Source organism: Numenius arquata, chromosome 11 (assembly GCF_964106895.1).
Source record: "Numenius arquata chromosome 11, bNumArq3.hap1.1, whole genome shotgun sequence".
Classification (NCBI taxonomy): Eukaryota; Metazoa; Chordata; class Aves; order Charadriiformes; family Scolopacidae; genus Numenius; species Numenius arquata.
Window position 1 is genome coordinate 17,476,611 of NC_133586.1, and position 24,939 is coordinate 17,501,549.

General features: G+C 38.7%; 1 protein-coding gene across 1 annotated transcript in view; it reads right to left on the minus strand.

The window, feature by feature from the left end:
• The window catches only part of TRPM1 (transient receptor potential cation channel subfamily M member 1), an 81,527-nt gene that overhangs the window by 2,360 nt on the left and 54,228 nt on the right, over window positions 1–24,939 (minus strand). Inside the window, exons 13-27 of the mRNA XM_074156005.1 lie at window positions 24,049–24,099; window positions 23,173–23,208; window positions 22,351–22,491; window positions 21,069–21,098; window positions 18,341–18,630; window positions 17,563–17,791; window positions 15,933–16,055; window positions 15,456–15,587; window positions 13,307–13,435; window positions 11,845–12,096; window positions 10,962–11,154; window positions 7,041–7,061; window positions 4,394–4,538; window positions 2,077–2,276; window positions 776–908 (exon numbers count right to left, since the gene is read on the minus strand). Coding sequence (XP_074012106.1) covers window positions 776–908; window positions 2,077–2,276; window positions 4,394–4,538; window positions 7,041–7,061; window positions 10,962–11,154; window positions 11,845–12,096; window positions 13,307–13,435; window positions 15,456–15,587; window positions 15,933–16,055; window positions 17,563–17,791; window positions 18,341–18,630; window positions 21,069–21,098; window positions 22,351–22,491; window positions 23,173–23,208; window positions 24,049–24,099 — 2,105 coding nt within the window. The remainder of the gene's footprint in view (window positions 1–775; window positions 909–2,076; window positions 2,277–4,393; window positions 4,539–7,040; window positions 7,062–10,961; window positions 11,155–11,844; window positions 12,097–13,306; window positions 13,436–15,455; window positions 15,588–15,932; window positions 16,056–17,562; window positions 17,792–18,340; window positions 18,631–21,068; window positions 21,099–22,350; window positions 22,492–23,172; window positions 23,209–24,048; window positions 24,100–24,939) is intronic.

The window sequence follows — 24,939 nt, forward strand, 5'->3', positions numbered from 1 at the left end:
AGGGTGTTTAAATTGCGTATCATTTTTGTTACAGAGAGACTTTTTCCATCATTTCAAGGAAGTGACAAAAGACCCCATCCTTTGATTTACTTAGAACTACTAACAGAATGGACAGAGCCTTTGGGAACAGTCCTGCCAAGTGACCTGGTAAAAAAGCGCTGCTGCCATTATCGCTGTGCTTACACAGCAATATGCAAAAATTACCCAGTCTTCAGAACAGCTTAATGATTTACATGTGAATATTCCCTGTCTTCTAAATGGGGAAGTTCATACTGAAAAGCTCAATGTCTTGTTCAAAACTTCCAAGAGATTAAAATTCAGCCGCTGTGAGTGCTGGACCTTGGTGCAAACCACAGGTCCAAGGGAAGAATCCTCAGTGCTTTTGTCATTAAGCTCCAACATGCCCCTCATGGTTGGATAAGCTGTTTGAAGCTCAACAAGTAGTAATTTGCTCAAAGGGATAAAAAGCATATCTGTGATCTTCACGTGGGTGACAGGGAAAAGATTCACCATGAACAAAAATGTTCTTGCACCAAAGCTACCCAAAGTAGCAGCCTTGGTGACATACCAGTAGGAACACCAAAAAGCTTGCTCTTGTGAGAGATGCACGTGCACAGGTATTTACTCAGGATTCAGATCAGCTTCTGAATTGGTGGTGGTTTTCTTCAAGATCTAAATCTTTTGTACTTTAACTCAACTTTGGTTATAATGAAGGCACAAAAAAATCAAATATTGTTCCAGGTAAGTGATGTGGTTTTTTTCTTATAATAGGTACCTTTCAGAGGTAACTCTGATGCGTTCATCATTAGATGATTGCTGCTCATCCTCTTTTTCCTGGAAGTATTCTTCTACACACTGCTCTTCAAACTCATACAGTTTTTTTAGCTCTTCATCATTCAGAAATAACTCTGTGCAAAATGGGAGAACAAAATATGAGTTTCCTTTTCCTGAAATTCTGGCAGTCAATTTAAACCCAATTTAGCAGATTACTTTGGACATACGGATACTGCGGATTCTACCCCAGCACTAAATGAACAAATGATTTTGTAAACAGGGAATGAGTGCTTAGCCAAAGATGACCCCAGCCCTGAAGGCAACGTAATGCGTTATGACCATCATCTGCTTTTATGACCATCCACTGGGGGCTGTATTTTCTCAATGACCTTTGCACTTTTTAACAGCAGTGCTATGCATTGAATAAACGGACTAGATTTTACAGGATAAAGATTAGGACAATCTCTGCCAGTTTGACTGTTCCTGCATTCAAATGCTGTTCTTAAAAGGATGCCAGTTAGAGGCAACACATACTCTAATACAACAGATTGTTTCCCAGACATTCTTTGAATAAGAGCTTCAAAAATTTATAACCATGTAAGAAAAATCCAAGGGAAATATAAGCTCTTGGGAACATTTCATCCTTTATTTGAATTTGTCTCTGTATTTGGAGGGAGCGTTACATTTACTTTTTACCCTTTTTTCTTTTTAACTCAGAAGCATATTGTGCAGAAATAGAATCACTTACAAAATATGTTTCCTGAGAAATATAGAAATAAAGGGATAATTGTGAGCATCTGATTATTTCAATGAGGAATATAATGAAAATAATAATCAACAATTACAGAGTATATTAGGAGAAGAATCCTCAGTTACCCTGTGAAATGAGATAAATCTCTAACACGGTGAATTGAAATGAGGATACTCTGGGATACAGATTGCTCACAATCACAAGCTGACACTAAAGATGACATTTGAAACTGTGATCCCTTCTCAATTGCTTATTTGCCCTTGCCAACATATGGACTTCACTAGAACTTGGTAAAACTGGATTAAGTAGATGCCATCTCACTGTTTGAGGAAAGCACATTACAGGAAGTCTTCATTAGCAGCACAGCATTGCATATTATCAGGAGCCCAAGGAGCTCAAGAGCTGTTAACTTGATATAAATTTTGTGCCATACTGTCTTCTGCAAATACACTTGATCATCAACATGAACAAAGTAGTTCAGCATTGGAAAAGCTGCTGCTTTCTGCTAACATGGTGCAAAGAGCTCAATTTAGAGAAGATTTCTTGCATACTCAGTCCCCTGTCACGCTCATCCTGGTCTCCTTCACCCTTCTTGCAGCGACAGCAGATTCGCTTGATGATTATGTATATGTGGCTGAAGATAATCATTGGTGGTGGGAGGACAGGTCTATCATGGAACGTCATGATCAGCTGGTACCGCTGGAACTTCCAGACTTGGTTGGATATTGATTTTACCTCAAAGAAGGTATTGCTGAAAGGGAACATAGGCACAGTTTCTAGTAGGCCCCTAAATTTACTTACTGAGCAAGTACTATGTTGATAAAAGTAGCAGCTAAATAACAATATGCAGCCACGTGACTTGCTTGGATCAGCTTTGTTGATGCTGCTGAATAGATGATTAACCTGAACCCATGATTTCACTACTCCTTTTGAGGGCAGCAAAGCAGAAGGCGCTCTGCATCCCTTATGCACCACCCAGAACAGTCTGCCTCTTAGACCATTTGCTCCTACTGTATAAAATCCTTTAGGTGTTAGAGAAAAGAAACTTGCACAATTTATGAATCACATAATTGGTATTTTGGGGCTTGGTTATAAAGTATTTCTTTTAACACATGCCAGTATTTGATATTACACAAAGTATTAAATCCATGAAAGGTACTTTGTACGCTAAACCCAGAAGCTTCACATAGTTTGCCTTTAATATGCTAATCAGCTTGACCTACATAGGAACACTTCTCAAGTTTTCAAAAATGTCCTAAATCCAAACTTTATTCACTCAAACTTCTGACTTGAAAACACAGTGCGTATTCTTGTAAAGGAATTTGTTCTTGGAAGCCATGGCCTCATCATTTCTACACCAAAATAAGGTGTGTTATAAAGATGTTTTATTTTGTAATTTAGTGAGGAGTATAAGTGATAGTATTCAGTCTAGAGATAACAATAGTCAAGGTTATGAAATACCAACTAAGAGAAAGCAGACTTGATGTGCTGTCTTAGATAAAGCTTTTCAAGCTATTTTAAAGTATGTTCAGACAGCCCGCTCCACTTCGATGATGATAACAACATTGGCACTTCCTTTTTTATATTTTCTGTCCACTTCTCTAACTTTCTGTGCTTTAGAATTCATTCACAAAACCAGTTAAAAAAATCTCTTCGAAACCACAGAATTATTGGGAACACATAGCTTTCGGTTGCTTTTGGCTACATACACATGAGATTATTTACCAATGATAAGTGACAATCTGCATTTTTTCTGTCTCCTGCATAGCAGGAATTCCCCAGCTGGATCTCACACCCTTGCAACCACACTGGGATGGCAGGGGTTAACAGCATGACCTACTTCTCGAACTACTGATTCCTTGGTCCTTCAGCCAATAATAGCTGCCATTGTAAGATTCTTCCTCTTCCCCAGAGCTATGTGACTGGCATTTGAGCACTTTAAAATTCATGACCTTTTAAGCTACATACATCAAATGAAAGACAGGCTTTGTAAGCTGTAGATTTCTGGGCACAGGATGAAATATTTTTGTGGTTGTGACACCAGCGGTAGCCAACAAGCCCTCCAACACCACTTGTTTATGGGCATCAAAAATGGAGCACCTGCTTTTCTCAGGTGGTAAGTTCAGAAAGTCTTACTAGCAAGGAGGTATTTCAATTCCTTTTTTTTATTCCCTAGGTCATGCCAGGAAAAGCATGCAACTAGAAAGAACAAGCAGCAGATATTTATGTTTTGCTCCAGAGAAGTCTAAATATAATCAATTTGTGGAATAACATTAAGAATGTGCACAGTGCAAGTTGCTTGGACTGGCCACAGGTACTTGGCAACACGTAGCCATCCCTTCTTTTGGTTCATGGCAATATAGACTTCTTTTCTGGGTCACAGAAGAACTCTGCAAGGCCCGATATTTTTTTTTTTCTAAATGAAAAGCAAAACAAGAAGAAAAAAGAAAAAGAAGCCAGATGATGTAGTGACAGTGGAAATACCTCCTGCTTTTGACGTTAGATTTCCATTCTGCAGTTCTATTGCAGAGTCACGTTTGCTAGTGGTTACACGGATTTCCATCATGTATGTAGCAGGTTTCATGGACTCTGTTTATCTTTCCAGAGCAATCCTGAGGCCTGTCGCTACCCACGAAATGCTAATCGGAGGTAGCCAGATTCCCTTATATGCACTACTGCAATTGCTGGCAAATTCAAAGCAACCTTTCCTCCGCTTTTTCCCGGTGTATACACTATTCCAAGTGCTTGCCAGTCATGTTCATAGATTCCGAGTGCGAATGGAAACCCTTGAAAATCAGTTGATGGGCTCTCACAGACACTTTATCTTGGCAATAAGAAAGTAAAGACGGTGTATGATCATTTACATACTTGAAGACAGCAATCAGCAGGTTTACCAACAGGATATTTGCCACCAAGAGGTAACAGGCCATAATAGCAGGAGTGAGCCAGGCCCCTGGTATACATGGAGGGAGGCGTTTACCATCATCATCATAAAGATTGTCCCCACAAGGAGCTGAAAAAAAACCAGGAAAGGTATTTTTCACAAATTGCCTGATATTTAAAAACATTATTCACATTTATTTAATGATAACGCATGCATAAAATCTGCTAAGCTAAACAAATTTCAGTTTCTTTCCAGTGGCAAGTATGTATAATTTCTACTTCAAAATCTGCTTCTAACTACAGCATACAAAAATAATCTCCCATAATAGTGAATAAAGAGGCATCTCCAAATTTAGTGTACAGTGTGGCCTTCTCTTCAAATTCATATGGATTTTCTTTTCAGAAGATCTTAATATGCATATGTACATACTAATAGCGGAACTAAAAAAAATTCTCCAACCAAACTTGTGTGCATACCTTGCCAAAGACACAAAAAGATTTACTTAGTGGTCCCAGATTGCCGAGCATAAATTAAACCTTTACCAGAGCGCTGAGTGTACTAAAGAGGCCTTAATGATCCTGACCGCCTTCACCCAGGGCCTACCCCTAGCCCCAATGTGTACCTGTCTCTGCTTGAGCCATGGCTCACGTGCGGTCTCAGCCCTGCCTCCCACAGGGATCGTGGACCTCTGTTTGTCCCTTGGATGGATCCTTCTTCTGTCTCTGTCACCATCTCCTTTTGCCCCCACTGGATTCCCTAGATGGACCCTGGACTATCTTTTATCCTGTCTGGGGCTGTTAATGTTACCAGCAGGTGGCCCTGCCACCACTTTTGGGCCAATTTATTTTTCCCTTATTTTTCACAATAATTCCAAATTTTAGATAAAATTTTAAACCAGAGATAAAATTTTAAAATTAAAACAATACAGTAACAGCAAAATAGAGTGGTGAAAATGAGACAACAGTTGAGAGTATTGATCAAACTGATATAAAATAATTGCCTGAAGCAACCCTAAGAACACATAGGTTGTCTTGGGGCAAGAGCTGTCTTCAAACTGGGTAAATGCAGCAAATTTGTTCTGTCTCTAAGCGCAGCGCCAGCTATCTGATTTCAAATACAAGGCTAACTTTTGGAACCTTTCAGCAGCAGGTAAAGTGTTTATCAGCCACAGGTTCTTAAGCTAAAATTTTAGTAAATACTAAGTCTGACAAAGAGTTCATATAAAGATTTTGTTTATGTGAATAGACAAACCAATTTTTTCAGCATTTTGAAAAAATCCAATGCTTCAAGCTCACATGAAAAATACTTCAAATTATTTGAAAACAGACTAATCTTACTTACTGCGGACTGAAAGAGATATTTAGCCTATGATTAATAAAATATATTGTACTTGCTTTTCAAGCATCAGACCTACATTTTTCCTGTTTATCATAAGAAAAGTGTAACACAAAAGTCAAGCGAATCATAATATCATTCACATGGACGACAAGGGCAAGTGCCAGGTTCTGCACTTGGGCCACAATAACCCCAAGCAGCGCTACAGGCTTGGGGAAATGTGACTGGAAAGCTGCCTGGAAGAAAGAGACCTGGGGGTTCTAATTGACAAGCGGCTGAATATGAGCCGGCAGTGTGCCCAGGTGGCCAAGAAAGCCAACGGCATCCTGGCTTGTATTAGAAATAGCGTGACCAGCAGAAGTAGGGAGGTGATTGTCCCCCTGCACTCAGCACTGGTGAGGCCACACCTCGAGTATTGTGTCCAGTTTTGGGCACCTCAATACAAGAGAGATATCGAGGTGCTGGAGCGAGTGCAGAGGAGGGCAACGAAGCTGGTGAAGGGCCTGGAGAATAAATCTTATGAAGAGCGGTTAAAGGAGCTGGGACTGTTTAGTCTGAGGAAGAGGAGACTGAGGGGAGACCTCATCACTCTCTACAACTACTTGAAAGGACACTGTAGAGAGGTTGGTGCTGGTCTCTTCGCACAGGTAATTAATGACAGAACAAGAGGGAATGGCTTCAAGCTCCAGCAGGGTAGGTTTAGACTGAACATTAGGAAAGAATTTTTCACAGAAAGAGTGGTCGGGCATTGGAATAGCCTGCCCAGGGAGATGGTTGAGTCACCATCCCTGGATGTGTTTAAGAGCCATTTAGATATGGTGTTGGGGGATATGGTATAGGGGAGAACTTTGTAGTGTAGGGTAGATGGTTGGACTCGATGATCCCAAGGGTCTCTTCCAACCTAGACGATTCTATGATTCTATGATTCTATTCTATGACCAAAGAAAGTACTGCCAAGGAAACACTAACATTGTATCTATGTAATCAAAGGGAATTAGTTATACAATGACATTCATGTATCATAATTTAAAAAACGATTATTTTACTGTCTATGTACTAGAAACAAGTTATAGCAACCACATAAGCTCAATTAAAACTTCTGATCTGCAATCTGCATTAAAATAAAATATTTTTCCTCTGCTTCTTTTTTAAAATGAAAGTATTACAGCAGAAAAACAAGATTCACACCTGAATATTGGATGAGCCCTATAATTAAAATGGCAGTATCTAGTGAAGAAAAAAGATTAATGAACATATTCAGCTAAATGAGAAAATAAGTTCTCCAGAGAGACTTACGATTAATTTCCATGGCATAGACTGAAGAGCATTCCAAAGGAACGAAATAGAAAAGAAGGCAGGGAGAGAAAGAAAGGAAACAATAGAATAATATAGGGAAAAAAAAACAACCGAACAAAAACCCCATAATTGATAATACAATTTTGCCAGCAAGAAAAGATAAGCGACTCAAATGTCAGAACAGCAGAGACATATGCTTAGAAACAATGTCTTTGTTAAAAATGCATTGCATTCTGCAATTTCCTTTTCATGTTGTTTTCCCCAAATGTTACATATGGCAGAGAATTACTTCATTATATTAATAATAAATTACAAAATGCTTCTGGCAGATGATCACTTAAATATACATGATATTTCAGGCAAGTAAACAAAACTGGTGGTCACCACGAACACAAAACAACTCAAAGTTATCACACAAAATCGTTCCTTTAGTTATTATGGAAACATTTGCTCTTTTATGTTATGTTATTTATTTATTTATTTTCTAAGAACCACCCTGGCTTTGAGTCTGCCAGCTGTTTAGCTGTTTCTATTGAATAGCTATGAATAGTTCTATTGAATATTTTCCCTTAATAGTCATGATACTGATGTTACTACAGCACACAATATCATTAAAGCCCATTTTGACTACCAGTATGGATACTTGCTTGCCAACCCCTAAATAGTGTCTGTAAGAAAAATGAAAGAAATTCAGTCAGGCTTCTCTATTGTTTAAGAATTTGTTGCTGTTGAGTACTAGATGACACTAACTTCTTGCTCATGGATATCTTCTAAATGGAGTGAACCAGACAAGAGCATCCTGGGCTGCGTTAGGAAAAGTTAAAAGAGGTAATTATTTACCTCCACTCAGCTCTGGTGAAATCACATCTGGACTTGTGTGTCTAGATCTGGGCTCCTCCACAGAAATCAGACATGGACATACTGGAAAGCCTCCAGTATAGAGTCACAAAGATTATTAAGGTGATTAAAGCACCTGACAAATGAGGGCAAGGCTGAGAAAGCTGGGATAATTTAGCCTGGAGAAGACAAGGGTCAAGGGAGATCTTACCAATGTTATAAATACCTGATGGTGGCAAGAGTAAAGAAGAAGCCAGACTCTCCTCAGTGGTATCCAGTGGAAGGACAAGACGCAGTGGGCAAAGACAGAAATATGGCAAATTCCATTTAACCCAGGTTGCCCAGAGAGGGTGCACAGTCTTCATCCTTCAAGATATTAAAAACCTGGACAGTCCCTGTGCAACCTGCTCTAACTTACCCTGCTTTGAGCAGGAAAGCTTGCCTAGATGATCTCCAAAGGTGCCTTCCAGCCTCAGCAATTCTGTGATCTTCATCTTTAGGTGACATCCTATGCTCACTGAAGCTATTGACAAAAGTTCAACTACATTCTGTTAGATGGAAAATTTGATGTAATACTTTTTCCATAAATTGTTTACACTGACGGGCCTTGCCAAAACTACCCATAAGCACTTGACACAGAGTCAGGTTAGATTGCCCACAGCTACCACTCCCCAGTGACTTCTGAGTTGCTTTTGCAGTGTGTTTACAGAGAACCACAGAAAGATTAGAGTGAAAATTTCTTAGTAAAAGCAAAAAAGTCTTCAGAAGTCAGTCCATAGACTTCTAGACGTAAAATGTTTACTGAAGAATTGTAATGCAGTCTAGTTATACCAGTAGAACTCCTTGCATAGCCACTTTTACTTCAATATTAAAAAAAACCAACAAAGCCACACATTTCCAAGTTAGCTTATGTTTAAGCTAGTGACACAGCAAAGCTTCTGACCTAGGAAGGTTTGTGGAGCAAGTAACTGGACTGAACTTCTGTAACTGGAAAGTCTGAACTTTTTTTTTCCCCAAAATCTTTCATACTGCTGAAGAAAGATTTCTAATTCAAAAGATTCTGAGTATATAACCGAGAAACGACTAGGCGCATGAGAGAAGTCTGGGACACCACTTACACTAAAGACATCAGTATTCTTGGTAAGGTGTCAGTTTTGATTTATAAAGAAATCAAATTGTCTACATTGGCAAACATTCTTTGTTCAAAGTGAAGTGGGATTTGAATGCACATGATGAGCCACAAAGGTAAGGGGATACCCTGTTACAGTCCCAGGAGAGAATTAAGCCACTTGAGAGATCCTGAGCTTATCCTGGCTCACATATGCACTGAAACTGCAATATCAGACAATAAATGACTGTCTTGACATTATCTTTGTCAAGAGTAATTCACTGTACCAGAAGTTGAGTAGGGAAGTGATCGTGCCTCTGTACTCGGCCCTGGTGAGGCCTCACCTTGAGTACTGTGTTCAGTTTTGGGCCCCTCACTACAGGAAGGACATTGAGCTGCTCGAGCGTGTCCAGAGGAGAACCACCAAGCTGGTGAGGGGTCTAGAGAACAAGTCATAGGAGGAGAGGCTGAGGGAACTGGGCATGTTTAGTTTGGAGAAGAGGAGGCTGAGGGGAGACCTCATTGCCCTCTACAACTCCCTGAAAGTAGAGTGTAGAGAGGTGGGTGTTGGCCTCTTCTCCCAAGGGAATAATGACAGGACCAGAGGAAATGGTCTGAAGTTGCGGCAGGGGAGGTTTAGATTAGATATTAGGAAGAATTACTCTACTGAGAGAGTGGTCAGGCACTGGAACAGCCTGCCCAAGGAGGTGGTGGAGTCACCACCCCTGGAGGTATTTAAGAAACGTGTAGACATGGCACTTCAGGGCATGCTCTAGTGCCTGAGATTGTTGGTTTATGTCTGTTTGTGGGTGGGTGTGGTGTGTGGTTGTGGGTGTTTGTTTTGTGTTTTTTTTGTTTTGTTTTTGGTGTGGGTTTTTTTGTTGTTGGTTTTTTTTTTTTTTTTTTTTTTGTGGTTGGACTCTATGATCTCAAAGGTCCCTTCCAACCAAGAAGATTCTGTGATTCTGTGAAGTTACATTAATAAGACAAGGACATAAGGAAAATGAAGATATGATCTTTGCAACAGTGTACACTGTTCAGAAGCAGTCTAATGACATTTTATTCCTTTCTAAGCAATTAAAGTACACCCTAATGACATTTGGTATAGAGTTTTCTCATGATGATTGACCTTTATGGTTTTTGACTGAACTTAGACCTCACAGTTTTGTTGGCCTTCCACTTTACTACTTGCCAATGCAGAAGGTTGAAATGGCACATACACAATGCTGAAATAGCAGCTTATATTATTTTAGATAAAGTACAAACTGTTAGACACACTAGAGGAAGCCGCTGCATGTTTGAATGTCTGTACAAATTTCAAATATTAACACAATCTAGCAGTAACATGACAGTTTCCATCTCCTCTAAAATACTCACAGTCATTTTTTAAAACTGTGCAGCTTTCATATAAGAAAGGCTATTTCCACTCCTAAAGCTAATCAAGCAGAGTCTTCCTTTTTAGTTTTATTTTTCCACAGGTGTATAAAAGAAGAACACGAGCGATTCATGAAATTGAAACATTTCTGGAAAGTAGACGTATCAATGGGAGTAAAATATATGCGCTCATTGGCTGTGCTGTGAATCAGAAATTAAAGGATATGTGTGTTTTGTCTCCTGTGCAAGGTATTTATTTTTTTCTGCTTCTTTTGAAACTGATTATTAGTAAAACATTGGTACAAAAGAACATTTCAGAATGATCTCTGTTGATCCCTGCAAGTAAACAGAACACTTAATACTGTTATACTCTTGGACAGGAGAGTATTGCAGACTACATCACTCTCAGCGTTAAGTGAATTTGAATATAAACTAAGGGACAGGAGATGCAGGTGGGGAACAGAAAATCGTTCAGTCTCTGGAGTTTGCCACGAGAAAACAACAATAAAATACTCATAAAGACAAAACACTACTTCCAAATTAAAAACAACCATTAATTTGGAACTGATCATCTGCCTCAGAAACAGGAAACAGACTCTTACTATGAATTCTACTCTTACGGTCTATCTGGTCTGCGAACACCTCTCCATAGATCATCCAGTAGGGCATATAGAAGATGTTGCGAGCTAGTCTCCAAGAAGGCTCCTCATCTGGGTGCAGAATAGCTTGGCGGGCTACTCCAAAACTCATCAGAACCACAAGCATGATGACCACAAAGTAGAGCATGTCAATCATCTGCATGGAGAGACCATACAGAGGCTCTTATAATCACCAGGTAGTACAGCAGCACCAGCAGGTCTGTTCGCCAGCAGACATTAAAGTCAACAAGGAAGTATCAAGAGAATGAACACATTCCCCAGGATAATTTTCTTGATATTATTCTTTGACTTGAACTAGTGCTCAGGAATTAAACATACATAAAAATGCAGTAAAACCAGCCATTTAAATGAATACTAGATTCATATTTAAAAAGACTTAAAAAGCTAAAATCTTTGTTATCCCTATTCTATTTTGCATCAAGTGCAGTATGTTGTGCTTTCAGCATAGACCTCTTCTGTATCATCTCTCTGCAATCACAATCATTGCTGTATCATCTCCTGTCCACAACTGGTGGTTTTGTGGATGATCCTGGTGTATCAACAATCTGTTATACCTATGGCTTTGGGAGGCAGAAGACAGGTAAAGCGAGTAAGTTTCCACAGGCTGGTTCAAAAAAAAAAAAAAAAAAGAAAAAAAAAAAGAAGATAGAAAAAAGAAAAAAGATTCCCTCTAGAATCAAGCAATTATTAGCAAGAGTGTGTGTGAAACACACATCACAACTTTTTCACCATCCTAGTCAGATGGAACACCTCTTTAAAATCAGAACTAAATTTAATTTCCCAGGAAGTTCTGAAATACATCATTTACAGAAATTTAGGCACTAACCATCTTTCCAATCATCATGACGTAAGGTCCCAGATATTTGTTCACACCAAAGATATCTAGTACCCTAATGTACCAGAAAATGATATCTACGCAGTAAATAACTCTTCCATAACCCATGTAAGGCTGGTTCTGTAGGCGAAGAATTGCTCCTATTATAAATACTGAAATAGCCACCAAGTCAGTAATATTCCAGTATTCCTGAAGCCAAACTTTCACTTTTTGGCTCAGCTTGCCAGGCTCTGACATCAGAATCTGAAATAAATAAATAAAACAAATCATTAAGGAAAAACTCCAAGTTACATTTTTGAAGTCATGAAAAAAGACCAATCTTGCCCCATTCAACAGGTGTCTTTGTCTCAAGCAGCAATATTTTTAGTTACTAGCAAGCAAAATTTCTTTTTCACAGAATAAGAGAATGGTTTGGGTTGGAAAGGACCTATAAAGATCATTCAGTTCCAACCCCCTGCCATGGGCAGGGACACCTCCCACTAGACCAGGTTGCTCAAAGCCCCATCCACCCTGGCCTTGAACACTTCCAGGGATGGGGCATCCACAGCTTCTCTGGGCAACCTGGGCCACTGTCACACTACCCTCATCATAAAAAATTTCTTCCTTATGTCCAATCCAAACCCACCTTCTTTCAGTTTAAAACAGTTGCCCCTCATCCTGTCACTACAGACCTTGGCAAAATGTCTCTCTGTGTCTATAAGGTCTCCCCAGAGCCTTCTCTTCTCCAGGTTGGACATCCCCAACTCTCTCAGCCCATCCTCCCAGCAGAAGTGCTCCAGCCCCCTGATCAGCTTCATAGTCCTCCAATGGACCCCCTTTTCATCTCTGTTTCTATTTTGGCTTTCTTAAGCCTTTTTTTTTTTTTTGGTAGATTTTAATCAATAATATTTAAACCAAGAGATGTGGCTTCATGACTTGGCATCCATATTTATCTCCAAATACAGTTAGTATGAGATGCGGGAATTGTGAATTAAAGAAGGACAGGCCAAGTGCAAAGCACAGTACAGCATGTGAATACAGGAGAAGTTTTTATGCTGCCTTCATACACAAGTAACAAGATCAGTCAGATAGCACTTCTGGCTAATTCCCCACAACACCTCTCTGCCTGCAGCTCTCATCAAGGACTGACTGCATCAGTAATAAAAAGACAGAACGTACTGAGATTCCCTTCATGGGTTATGGCCATGCCTTTCCTTGGAAATACACGTAAGAGAATGACAGTATTCATTTTGACCACTGACCTCAGGGAGTTTTTGCCCAATAAGAGGTTTTAATGTATGGGAATGGATTATAAATGAAAAACTCTCCAGTGATGGGCATTTTGGGACTCCGGATATGAGAATCTTGTCTCTCATGTATGGCTTCTCAACCCTCTGCACAAGTCCATGCCATTATTACCTCTAAGAGTGAGCATTATTTTAAGGATTGAGATGTTGGTACGATCAGACCTTACCTCTCTTACTTTCTCCAAAGCCAACGTCACAATGTAAGAGATGACAATCCATTCCTGGACTGACGGCCACCGCTCCATCCGCACCAAGATGATATAATTAAATAGCATCAAGTAACCGAGGTATGATAGCTAAAAAAAAAAATAAAAAAAAATTAAAAAAAATAAAAATCTTTTATGGACTTTAGGGGACGGATGCCAAGATCCTTCCACAGTCAGGCAGTATTCAATTACTTGAGATGACTTACACACACACACAAAAAAAAAAGTCTCCAATAATTTTCATTAGGAAGTTCTGGACAATTAGTGTAAGCCAATACAGCTATCACTTAGTTTTCTATAAGTACTAGTGTAAATGTCAAAGTGGTGACACTGGTGTCTCCGTACCACATAGCCTCTTTGGTGATTGGCCAAACTAAAAACTTCAGAGATCTTGTAAGTCCAGAGTTGAGACAAAAGTATGGACTCAATGGCTTTGCAGAAAAAAAAAAAAAAGGAGAAGCAAAGCAGCAATAAACCAAAAGATTTTCCAGGGAGGAAAACGAGTTTTCTAAAGAATGGGATATTCAATGTGAAATGTTTACCCACCATCTCAAAACCGATCTAAAGCAGAACAGAGAGGTAGGGTTGAGAGCAGCACCTACCTGGGGGGGTACGGGAAATAAAGAGCCACACAGGCCACTTGCTTTTCTCAACCCTGTAATAATGTGGTTGAGAGGCAGATTATACTCTTTATGTGAAGCCAGAAACATGCAGACTTCCTATATCAGTCCCTACAACACCTCTTCCTATACTTGTTACTTGAACCCATCTGCATGAACAGTAGGTTTGCAAATATTTGGTTACTTTAAGTGGCCACAAGCCGCAGGAGCACAGGAGGCTGTATTAGCACCTCAGAGAAGAAACATCAAACAGAAGGCAGTAAAATCCTCTTTGCTGAGGGGCTGCATAATGCATGAAAGCAAAGCCTGCCCAAATTGTGACATTCATACACACAGGTATGAACACATACATTGAGACTATGTGTGAAAGATTCAGGTGCTGAAGACCCTTACTTGCACAGGAAAAAAGCTTTTCTTCTCTGAAGGAAGCAGGGCTGTTGCAACGCCGTTCCTACAGCTGCCACGCACACTGGCAGAGGCCACGGGCTGAATTATCACAGATATCCACAGATGCTGTGGACCATATGATCCAGGCAGCTGAACAATCTCATTTGTCGAAAGAGGCAAAACAACAATTCCAAAGCACTCTATATCAGGCCCTTTGTGCCTGGGGCTTTTTTAATCTACTAAATGTAATTTCTTCTTACACTGTCAAACCATGTTGAATACCTTTCTTTGAAATTAAACAGGAATTTTACTTTTAAATTACTAATACAGGCAGCAGAAAGGGATCACTATAGTATTTTGTGATTATGATGTGCTAAAACTAAAACATACACAATATTACGGCATACTAGGTATTGGAAGTCCTAACTTTAAATAAAAAAGAAAGCAGTATCCTTTTTACAGTGCACAGACAAAATTTATGAGCAGTAACATGAACACTTTTTCTGTTTTATTAAAACAAAGTTTAGCACCAGATAATTCTTGATGCACTAAAGAGAAAACCAGATGCTTGTCAAAAATAAATCTTAGTTTAGATTGGTTTTAATTATTTAAATAAGGGAAAAGTACCTATTCAGTTTTAGCAGACTGGGATCTGTGCTTCCATCTAGGTTGCACTCATCTGAGCCTAACTGTCAACAGAGCAAATGACAAGAATTGATACTGTAGATACTACTTCTTGGGCCCTAAAATGTATTTCAAAGCAGAACAGGAGCCAGAGCTGTTAGAAAGTAAGAGACTCAAGCCTAGCTTGGACTGAGTTACTGGGCTGTGGGGCTTGCACTGACTTTGGCATATGATTAGCCAGACAGGGCCTCCTTCTAAGTGTGTAGGAGCTTTAGAGGCCGACAACATAAGCATCAGTTATTCATTCTGTTTCACTGTCTATGCATTTTTCTCTGAGTAAGGAGAGTGCTTTACTCATCAGATTCCAGGAAAGTCAGTACTATTTACTTATTACTTCATTATTATTTTTACATTTGAATCCTTTAAGTTTCACAGGTGTGAGAAAAATGATCAATATCAGTTTAATCATCATGACTTACTGTGTAGAACCAAAATTTGACAATAGGTGCATTATAGAACTCGTAGATCTTTGTTCCAATTGGAAGGCTCTTTTGCTTTTTATTTCCATTCTCTTCATCTCCTTTTCGGGAGCCTGTATCCACATTTGCATCCTAGAAGACCAAAGTTGTCAGTTTTCGTCAGTACACAATAGTAAAATTAGTAGCTTTTGCTTAACTAGAGCCCCAGCCACCTGTTAACTGCATGAGGAAAGCTCTGAGCAACAGACCTCTTTTTAAAAATACAAAAGTAGAAATTCCATGAATCTGTGCAACTGCACAGATAACTTACAGGCCCTGAGAATCCAACCTATACACTCCCAAAACTCTTCACTGATTTTTATCCCACAGAGGCAGTTGAGACTTCCACCTGAGTGACCTGTAGCATAACCAGAATCTGCTCAGAAAGCTGAGCACTCTTGACATATTAGAACTTCCTAATAATTTTCCATTACTGACCACATTTTCCTCCTCCTTTTCTTTGCTTTCTTCATTTTCTCTTGATGTCTGGTAAGAATAATCATCGTAACTCCGAAACTCTAGGAAAAGGATGGTGGGAGGGAAGAGAATCCCCATTATAACCTGCACAACAAGAAAGAATTCAACTCAGATGGCAATAGTTGTTTACACTAATAAATTTCATACCAAGGCAAACCCCATAAACAGTATTTTCTTTTGTATAGTATTCAAGATACTCCGCTATCCTCAAACCTACAAAAATGAAGAAGTAGTACTTATGAAGCAAGATCTTGTATGGAAAGATGGCACCCTGGAAGGCTTCTTATCTCCATGAATACACTGTAACTAAGAAATTGTGCTCCAGAATTAGAGTTGTACAGAGAAATTCCATGGAGCGGATACGGGAGTGGCTGGAAGAGGGCGTAAGGTTTGTTACTGGAGTTCATAGTTACTTTAGCCACCTACTATAATTAATTAGTTTTAATAGTTTAAAAGCTTGTGAAAGGTAAAAGAAGCTTTGCAGATAGGACTGGGAGAGTTCTTTTACTATATGAGATTGCTGAGATACAGAAACACAAGCAAGAGTTGCCAAAGTACAGAAAAGGAGCAGAGAAGAGAAGAATGCAGGCAATGAAACTAGAACATCAGCAGGTTGATTAATGCTTTGGAGAAAAGAAAGGAAATCAGTAAACAGATTTAGAAAGCACCTTGATGCAATCGGAAAGGCAGGACACTTGCTTGAAGATTTTAAACAGGTTTAAGAGGGACACATAGGAAAGGGGAAATAAATTGAGAATGACGGAGAGAGTGCAATGTGTATGTCAGAAAGCTTGGGAGTACAACCTGGGAAGATCTGGATGGCACTTTGTCAGTAACGGGGGATTTAAGGAAATAAGGAGGTGAGACTGAGGTGGCACCATCATAACGGGCCCCCATGCAGGTGACAGCAACTGCATTAAAACCAAGGAAGGATTATATTCACATGAAAACACACACAAGCAAACACTGCTCTGCTTCCTTAACACTGCCTCACTCACATTTCTCTTTTGTGTCAGCCTCCTCACATTACTTGGTTTTTTGTAAATCAAACAATCAGGAAATGTAAAAGTCAGTAGGAGAGACCAAATCATCAAATCACAGTAGAGGGAAATAAAAATCACAGTTTCACACAACGCAATTGCAAAGATTTCACTCTTTTCAACACTGAGTCTTGACTCTGTACAATATTAAGCACAATATTAAGCAGTGTAAGAAGCATGTGTCCATGTCTGGTTCATTTTCTCTCTACTCTCATTGCATGGACCTCTAATGGAAATCTTTTTGCTTGTATCCAACTGATTTTTCATCAAAGGCGTCTGTTTTCAATGAACAGATCTCATCATTCATTAAAAGCCACAACTTTGCTCTCAGATTCCAATCATGCTAAGCCTTTTATGGATTTATATCTCTCTTTGTCATGGGGTAATATTGCTTAGATATCCTGAATGTGGAAACCAAAAAAAATTAGCTTTAAAACAGGTATGTTCTTAAAACATCTACAATTAGTAAGACAATTTTTTCTATGCATACACTATGTATAATATAGTGTTACATGCAACAAACTATATCTGAAAACAACTGCAGGAAATACCTTAAGGCCTGGGTTTTTCCGCATCCGTAGTCGCCCCATCCACATGTCTGTTAAGAGCATCTGGCTGCACGTGTGAGCAATGAAGTCCCTGTGTTTAGCTGCCACAGCCAATTTGAGACAGGTAGAATTACTCCAGTTTTTCAGTTCATAGGTCAGTAGTTTCATGGCAACCTGCTCATCATGTTTATATGACTGATCCAAGAGTTCAACAGCCAGCTGCCCAAAATCTCTGGAAAATGTAAGATAAGTCCAGTGAAGTTCGATTTAGAAATTGGTGTCTGCTTGCATTTGGGGTTTTAATCCTGTTCGCAGTGGATCGTGTTTTTCCACACCCATGTACAATGACAAGGTCAACCGAGTCTCAAGCTTGATTTGGGACAGTCAACAAAAGTTCCAAACTAATTTTTACTGACAGAGAGGACTAGCTTAGACCGATAACAACTTAAGGCCAATTTAGATATATCGTTAGATACTCCTTAATTTATGCAAATGAATCCTGTAAATAACTTTGTGAAATAGAACTAGCTAGTTTTACAGAGAAGCTGAAGAAATAATGTGTCCTGTCAGAAAAAATGCAAGTCTCCTCCTTGCTAGTGCCGCCTTCAGATTCTGAGACCACATTTTTGCTTTTTTTTGCTGTTGATAAATAGGCTCTAAATGGCATTCTGTGAAACTACATTCTAGAAATCAATTGTACTTTACTAAAAGTAAAGCTTCTCAACAAGACAGACAAGCCCCTATATCAAACAGACATACACTGCGCTCTGTGTCTACTAACTTTGAGTTGTTGTCCAGATCCTGAGAGATGTCATCAACCAGCTCACTCTCGGAAGACTCATGGGCCATAGACTTGTAGAGTTTACAGGCCACAAGTGCCTTGGCCATGGTTTCCTCCCCTCGCTGCCAGAGGAAGAGTGCCATCTTCTGCCGTTTCATCAGCACGGCCCATACCATCAGTTCATGAAAGGGATACTGAAAACGGCTGACTTCTGGGTCATCCACATCAATGTCGATCTCTTCCTCCTTTTTTTTCTTCTTCTTCTTCCCTTTGGTGGGAGGCTCATCATCCTCAGAAGAAAAGAAGAAAAAATGTTCCCATTAATCTTTAACAGCTTACCTGACAATGGCACCACACACAGAACAAGTACAGAGAGGACATATTAATACTTAAAGTTCTAATTTGTTTTTGCTGTTTGCTACAATGAGTGCTAATAGCAATAAAACTATGCAGAACAAGTGACAGAGCATGCACCGGGCTAGCACACACAGCTTAATATTTCATTCAGAGAACGATTTCTTGCATTCTTAGTTACAAGTCACCCATCTTGGATAAGTGCAGCAGAACCCTATTGTACTGAAGGCATCACTTTACACTGCATTCTACCGCATGTGTAGTTGCACAAACTGATTTGCAATGAATTAGTATTTAATGAATTCCACTGCAGTGGCAATGGAGCTTTAACAAACCTGAATTCACTACGAACAGGTTTCCACTGTAATTTCTGATTTGATACGTCTGCATCTATTCCTGAGGAACAGTGCTGCATATCTTACAGGTATCAAAGGAGTTTTCAGACGAACATGCAGGTGGATAGAGTGGCAACATGCAAATGGAAAAGACAGGCAGATAACGTCCTTAAGAACAGCAAGATACTAAAGGGAGTCTTCACCTTTGAATAAGCAATCTCCTCTTATGTATGCACTGCAAACGGAAGGTATAAGTATCCCATTTCTTAAAGGGATAGGGAGGATTGGCCATTACTACAGGAACCAACATGGAAGTAACTGAAGGGAAGTACTGATAATGAAGCAGGATCCTGAAGGGAGAAAAGCCACGATTGGGAAAATTAGGGTTTAAATAATGTAGGAAGAACATTGCATGTATAAGTGTAGACAGAGCTCATCATCATTGAAGACCTTGATTCCAATCTCAGAAGTGGATTGCAAATAAAAGCAATTACCATTCTACAAAACTAGTTCCTGTTCAAGCAAGCTCAGCAAAATGCACTATTTTTTTGACAAAATATGAACTTAAATCCAAATTCAGGGTTCAGCCTCACACCCCAGTTTTCCAAAGATGACTCTCCAGGTCAACAATTAGGTATGCGTTTCTCTTCCAGTAGTTTTAAGAACTGGAAGTGGTGACCTCTTTCATTGAAAATTCAGGGGTCATTAATTGCATGCACAAGAAGAAAGTGTTGAGCATCTCTGAAGCACAGGACATAAAACCTCAAATGGAGAATCAAAAGTTAGGTCCTCTCCACACTAGGAAAATCAAATCAAAACAACACCCTGGATAAGAAAGACCAAGTGCTAAAGAGTCTAAACTTCCTGTTTTAGAGCTGCTAACACTGGAAATGAAAAAAACCCAAACAAAACCAAACACCTGAACTTGTATCAATTTACTGACCACTTCAGCAAAAGAAATGTTAACTTTTCTTTTCACCTTTTCTTTCTCTTGGAAGAAGGGAGTGGGTTACACCTACTGTCAAGTGGAGAGAACACTTCAGTTTGTGCCACAGAAAACATTTCTCACTGAAAGAAATAGGAAAATCAAAACGTGCAGAAGCACTAAGCAACCTATGTGTAATCAACGCTGATTAAAAAGGGTCACACGTATGAGAGGCTGAGCTTTTGGCCTTGAGCCATTAGAAAATAGTAAGGTGATCAGAGAGATTAAATATAACCCAGACTTTCTCTGTAGAAAAGAAAGCTGCTTATCTGCTTGGGGAAATGGAGGCTTTTGTGAGTGGGTGTAGTTCACATCAAATGTAACACAAACAACATGTATATATACTTGTGTTCAAATGCTACCACAGCATTAATAAAAGCATATCCCCTAGGGAAATGTACCTGGCCCTTTGTGTAAATGCTTTCCTGGTCTATATTAATACTTTTTTTCAGAAACAAACCTAACTACCTCCAAAACAGAGTGAGTTTTTAGGTATCATCCCAGGCTTGCTTCTGATCAAATCAGTATTTCTGCAGACATGCAAGTGATTGAGGCAGGGGTTGGACCCAAAATTCTGGATCAGCATCACTTACAAAGCATGATGCCATCATGGTAAAGGATGTTTTGTAGTGAAGGACAGCATCTAACATGTCCAAGCACCTTGTTTTTCCTGTGATAAAACCTCATTTGCACATAAATTGTTACTTCATGGTTGAAAGGGATTTGTCCATAAGTAGCACTGCTGGATCACATTCTCTTTTCAATATCTTTGATGTTCGTATCTGAATGATTAAATCTACAATATGTTCAAACATGGAACTAATAGTGCTAAAAACTGCCTGAAGACTGTTGAGCAAAGTTTTAAGCAGCTCTCAAGACCCTACCCATAAAAAAGCATCAGAAGTATTTCATAAGCTGTTTGCAAAATGGAAAATCCTGTCCAGTTGAAATTTACTTTAAGACACAGTAATAGTGAAAAAGCTAAGAGCAAAAGCAGAACTGTACCAAGAAATGCTCTGATAAAAACCAATATTTTACAATAAATCCAACTTACCTCCATCCCTAGTAGTTTAAGAGCTTTTGGCTGAACATTAAAATAGAAAAGAAAATCAGTTAGATAGGAGGGAAAATTCAAAGACCAAACAATACCAAGGAAAAACACATTTTCATTTACAAATGTACAATATTTATTATTAAGCTTATTATTCTAAATAATTGTACCAATAATGATACAATTAATTAATCTCCCTCTTAACTGTATGTGCAGGAGAGCAATGGGTTAGAAAATATTTTCCATCCTGCACTTGAGTGAAGTATTTTGATTCAGATGGAAGAGTTAAATGAATCATTCAATAATATACTGCTTTGAGAATTAAAATCACCACATGGTCACAAAAGCTTGAAGAAAATAGTGGTTCTAAGCACACACAGGATAAAGATACCCATAGGATACAGTAAAAAAATATAATAGATCTTCAAACCTCTCACAATTTCTCATTAAAAAAATCCCTCTGTTCTATTATGAAATCGCTGTTTTACAATTTATGTAAAAGATTTATTTGTTTGTTCCACCAGACAGTACTACACAATATATGTACTATATATCAGCTACAGAATGCTTGGCCTTTGAGTGGCCTTATGACCCTTTGTGGGGCTAGTTTGCTAGTGTGGAGTTTTCTGTAATTAGGCTAGGAAACGCCACTTGACCTTCAAAGCTGAACCAACCAAATAGATAACCTAATGAAGAAAATTATTCTATTTGGTTAGAATAGACTTTTTAACAAAGCAAGGGCCATGCTTGATATTCTCAGGATTGGTAAAGGACTATGAAATGCTTTACTGAGATTGTAGTGGCTTCCATAGGATAAGATGCTCAGGGCAGTTCTTTATAGGACTTTCTGTAACAGGTTCATAGATCTTCTCTATTCAGACTAAACTCTGCCTTATCCAAGTTCAGGCTACTGTTGGTTACAATTATTTGATCAATAGGCCTGGCTTGACCAATGCAATTTACAATTATAAGAGAGCTAAAAGGTCAAGCTACAGCTCAAGTAGGACTAAGTAAAAATGCAAACACCACAGTTAGAAATGTTTGGATTGTAAATTACTGAAGTAGGAGGAATTCACCTCTAGATCAATGTATTTACCACCTTTTGGGTTCTCCCATCCTTTAACATAGGTATTTTACAGGTTCCTTATAAAAATTCACTACCAGAGTTTCAACATTGGTCTTGCAGCATTTCTTTAGAGTTTAACATGTAGCATTTCAGAAAGAGAGTATTACTTATTTTTTAGCACCAGCATGATGGACACATCCAGAATGAACTCATTCTTACCCTCTTTGGTCCAAATAAATTATTATAAAGAGTCCGAAAACTTTTTCGAGTGTAGTTGCAGCGATAAGCTCCACCCATGAGATATTCAAGTACAAGACCAATATCTATTAGGCTGATATGATAATCTGGTGGAAGATTTCCCTACCAAAAAATCAAAAAAAACAACCAAAATAAGGACTTAGGATAAGAAAACATACCATACATTAAATTGCCCGGCTAGACATATCATGTCATGTTTAAATTGGCACATGGGTATTATTTACAGCCACTAGTTTCAGTCTCAGAATATTTGTACAAAATTAATGATAACTGATTCACATAATGGAAATTTTGGGGGCCAGATTTTGTTTAGTTATTGGCAGTATCTATAGTTGAGGACAAATTTTCATTTGATTTACTCATACAATACATCAGTGCCCATAAAAGCCCGAGTTGTTTGCAAGTGTTATATTGATGAAATTAAATAAATTTGTACAGATTATCATTAATCCAGTATAAAAGGATGACTCAATTTCTCAGTGAGTATCAGGCATACCTTACATTTCATGGAAACTTATATTTCATCATAATATTATCTACAGAGTTAAGACTACAATGCAGAACGTGACTAGATTAACGTGCAGCTCAGAAAAAAAGAAAAAGGCAGACTATAATTTCCACTGTTACACTTTAAAAATTCGATAGTGGTATTGACTCTGCTAGAACCATGTGTTGAAAACTGTGCTTCATTGTTCAAGCGACATCCTACAACAATAACTGATTCTACAGCACCACCGAGCAGTCACTATGATGAAACAGCTATATCCTAAGCAAACACATCACCTCCATGTTAACCCAACCGAATCCCCGAGACTGCCGCTGAATGAGTGAGCCATGAAAATGCAATGAAAAGGAAGAGAGACAGACAGAAAGCAGAACACAGAAGAGCATTAGTAACACTCAAAAAGACAAAACACTGAATGAGGAAAGTGTTAAAACTATGAAGCAGATTAATATGAATGATACATTAACCCAGTACTGTGTAATTCCCACATCTAAACCTCCCAGGAATAAATGGGAATTTTCCTTGCGAAAAGGAATACAGGCTATTTCGGGTAGCTAAATTTTACTGAATAGAAGCTCCAAAGCCTCAAAGAGAGCAAATAAAGCAACATATCTTTCAATGACCCTATTCACATGTAATAAATGAATTTACATGAAATGGAAACAAATGAATAACAAACTTAGGACTTGTAGCACTGAGAAAATTTTTCTCCCAGGTAAAAGTAGGATTGCTTGGGTGAAAAGTAACAGAAAAAAATCACAAGGAAACAAACAAAATGGAACAAATTCTGTGCTCGTGAGTGGGGCTTCCAGTTAACCTAGCAGGCTTTTCCTTCCATTTCACCGTTGTAGTGCTGCACTGGGAGTTTCTTGTAGAGAAGAAACAGTATCAACCCAAATCTCAAACAATATATTACGCTAGTAGGAGCTTAACTTTCCTCTCGTTAGTTTTTAACTTACTAGCAGTTCAGTATAGCTGTACCTGATTTAGACTGACATCACTGTTTGTCACAAGAAGTTATTTAACTTTCCTTTCTTAACAGGTACCATCTAATTTCAGATGTCTGCTTTCCCCCATGCTATGCTTGCTTTTACTGTTAACTTACGTGGTTGATGTAATCATGCAAAGGCAATGCTGCTGTTAGTTAAGCTTACCTTTTTCACATCTCTGACTAGCAAATGCAGCGTATTTGGTGGACCCAATCTCTGAAACAAAAATAATTCACAGTCCATTAGAGCTTCAATTCTTCAGATTTTTTTCAAACACAAATGCAATTAATGATCTGAAATTTGAGGCGACCATGTGCCGTCACACTCTGCAGGGCTGAAAAGAAGGAACTGGGCTACAATGACAAATACATTTCTGTCAAGAGCTGTGTCATCCCTTTCCTATAATCCTTTATGTGGTGGTTCAAGTCACAGCAATTTGTGACCCTGGCTGAACTTGCACTTGCTGCAGGAGCCATAAAGAGACCAGAGGCCTAGACTGAGGTTGTATGTTGTATGAATGCTGTCCTAGACTACCTGCCACTTAAATAATGGGAAAAAAGTCTAGAAGTAGTTACATTTTGCTTCGGCTTTGCTGGGCCACAAGGAAAAATGATACTGACTTCTGCAATGTGTTAAGAATAAAAGTTGCTGTGTAAGAACTTTGCCAAATTTACAGGCTTATTTCAATAATATTAAAGCATACATACATGAAAAGAGATTAAAAAGTAAATGACTGCTACTGGCTGGTATTAAATTTTTTACTATCTACATTAGTTCTTTAAGTGTTCTGAATATGCATTTTAAATACATCACTATATTTACATAACAAATGGCAACAGCTTCTGAAAGCTGCTATAGGCTTATTAATTAGGAATGTGTATATCCAGGGAAACAACAGGACAGCACATGTAGTAGCTATAGCTCCTTTTACCACTATCCAACTGCTGTGTATTGTCAGGGCTCAGAGGTTTTTGGGAAAACAAGCATATCTCAGAAGGAGAAGAAGAAAAAGGATGCCTCTGTATTTAAATACAGTATCTAAATAATATCTCTGTA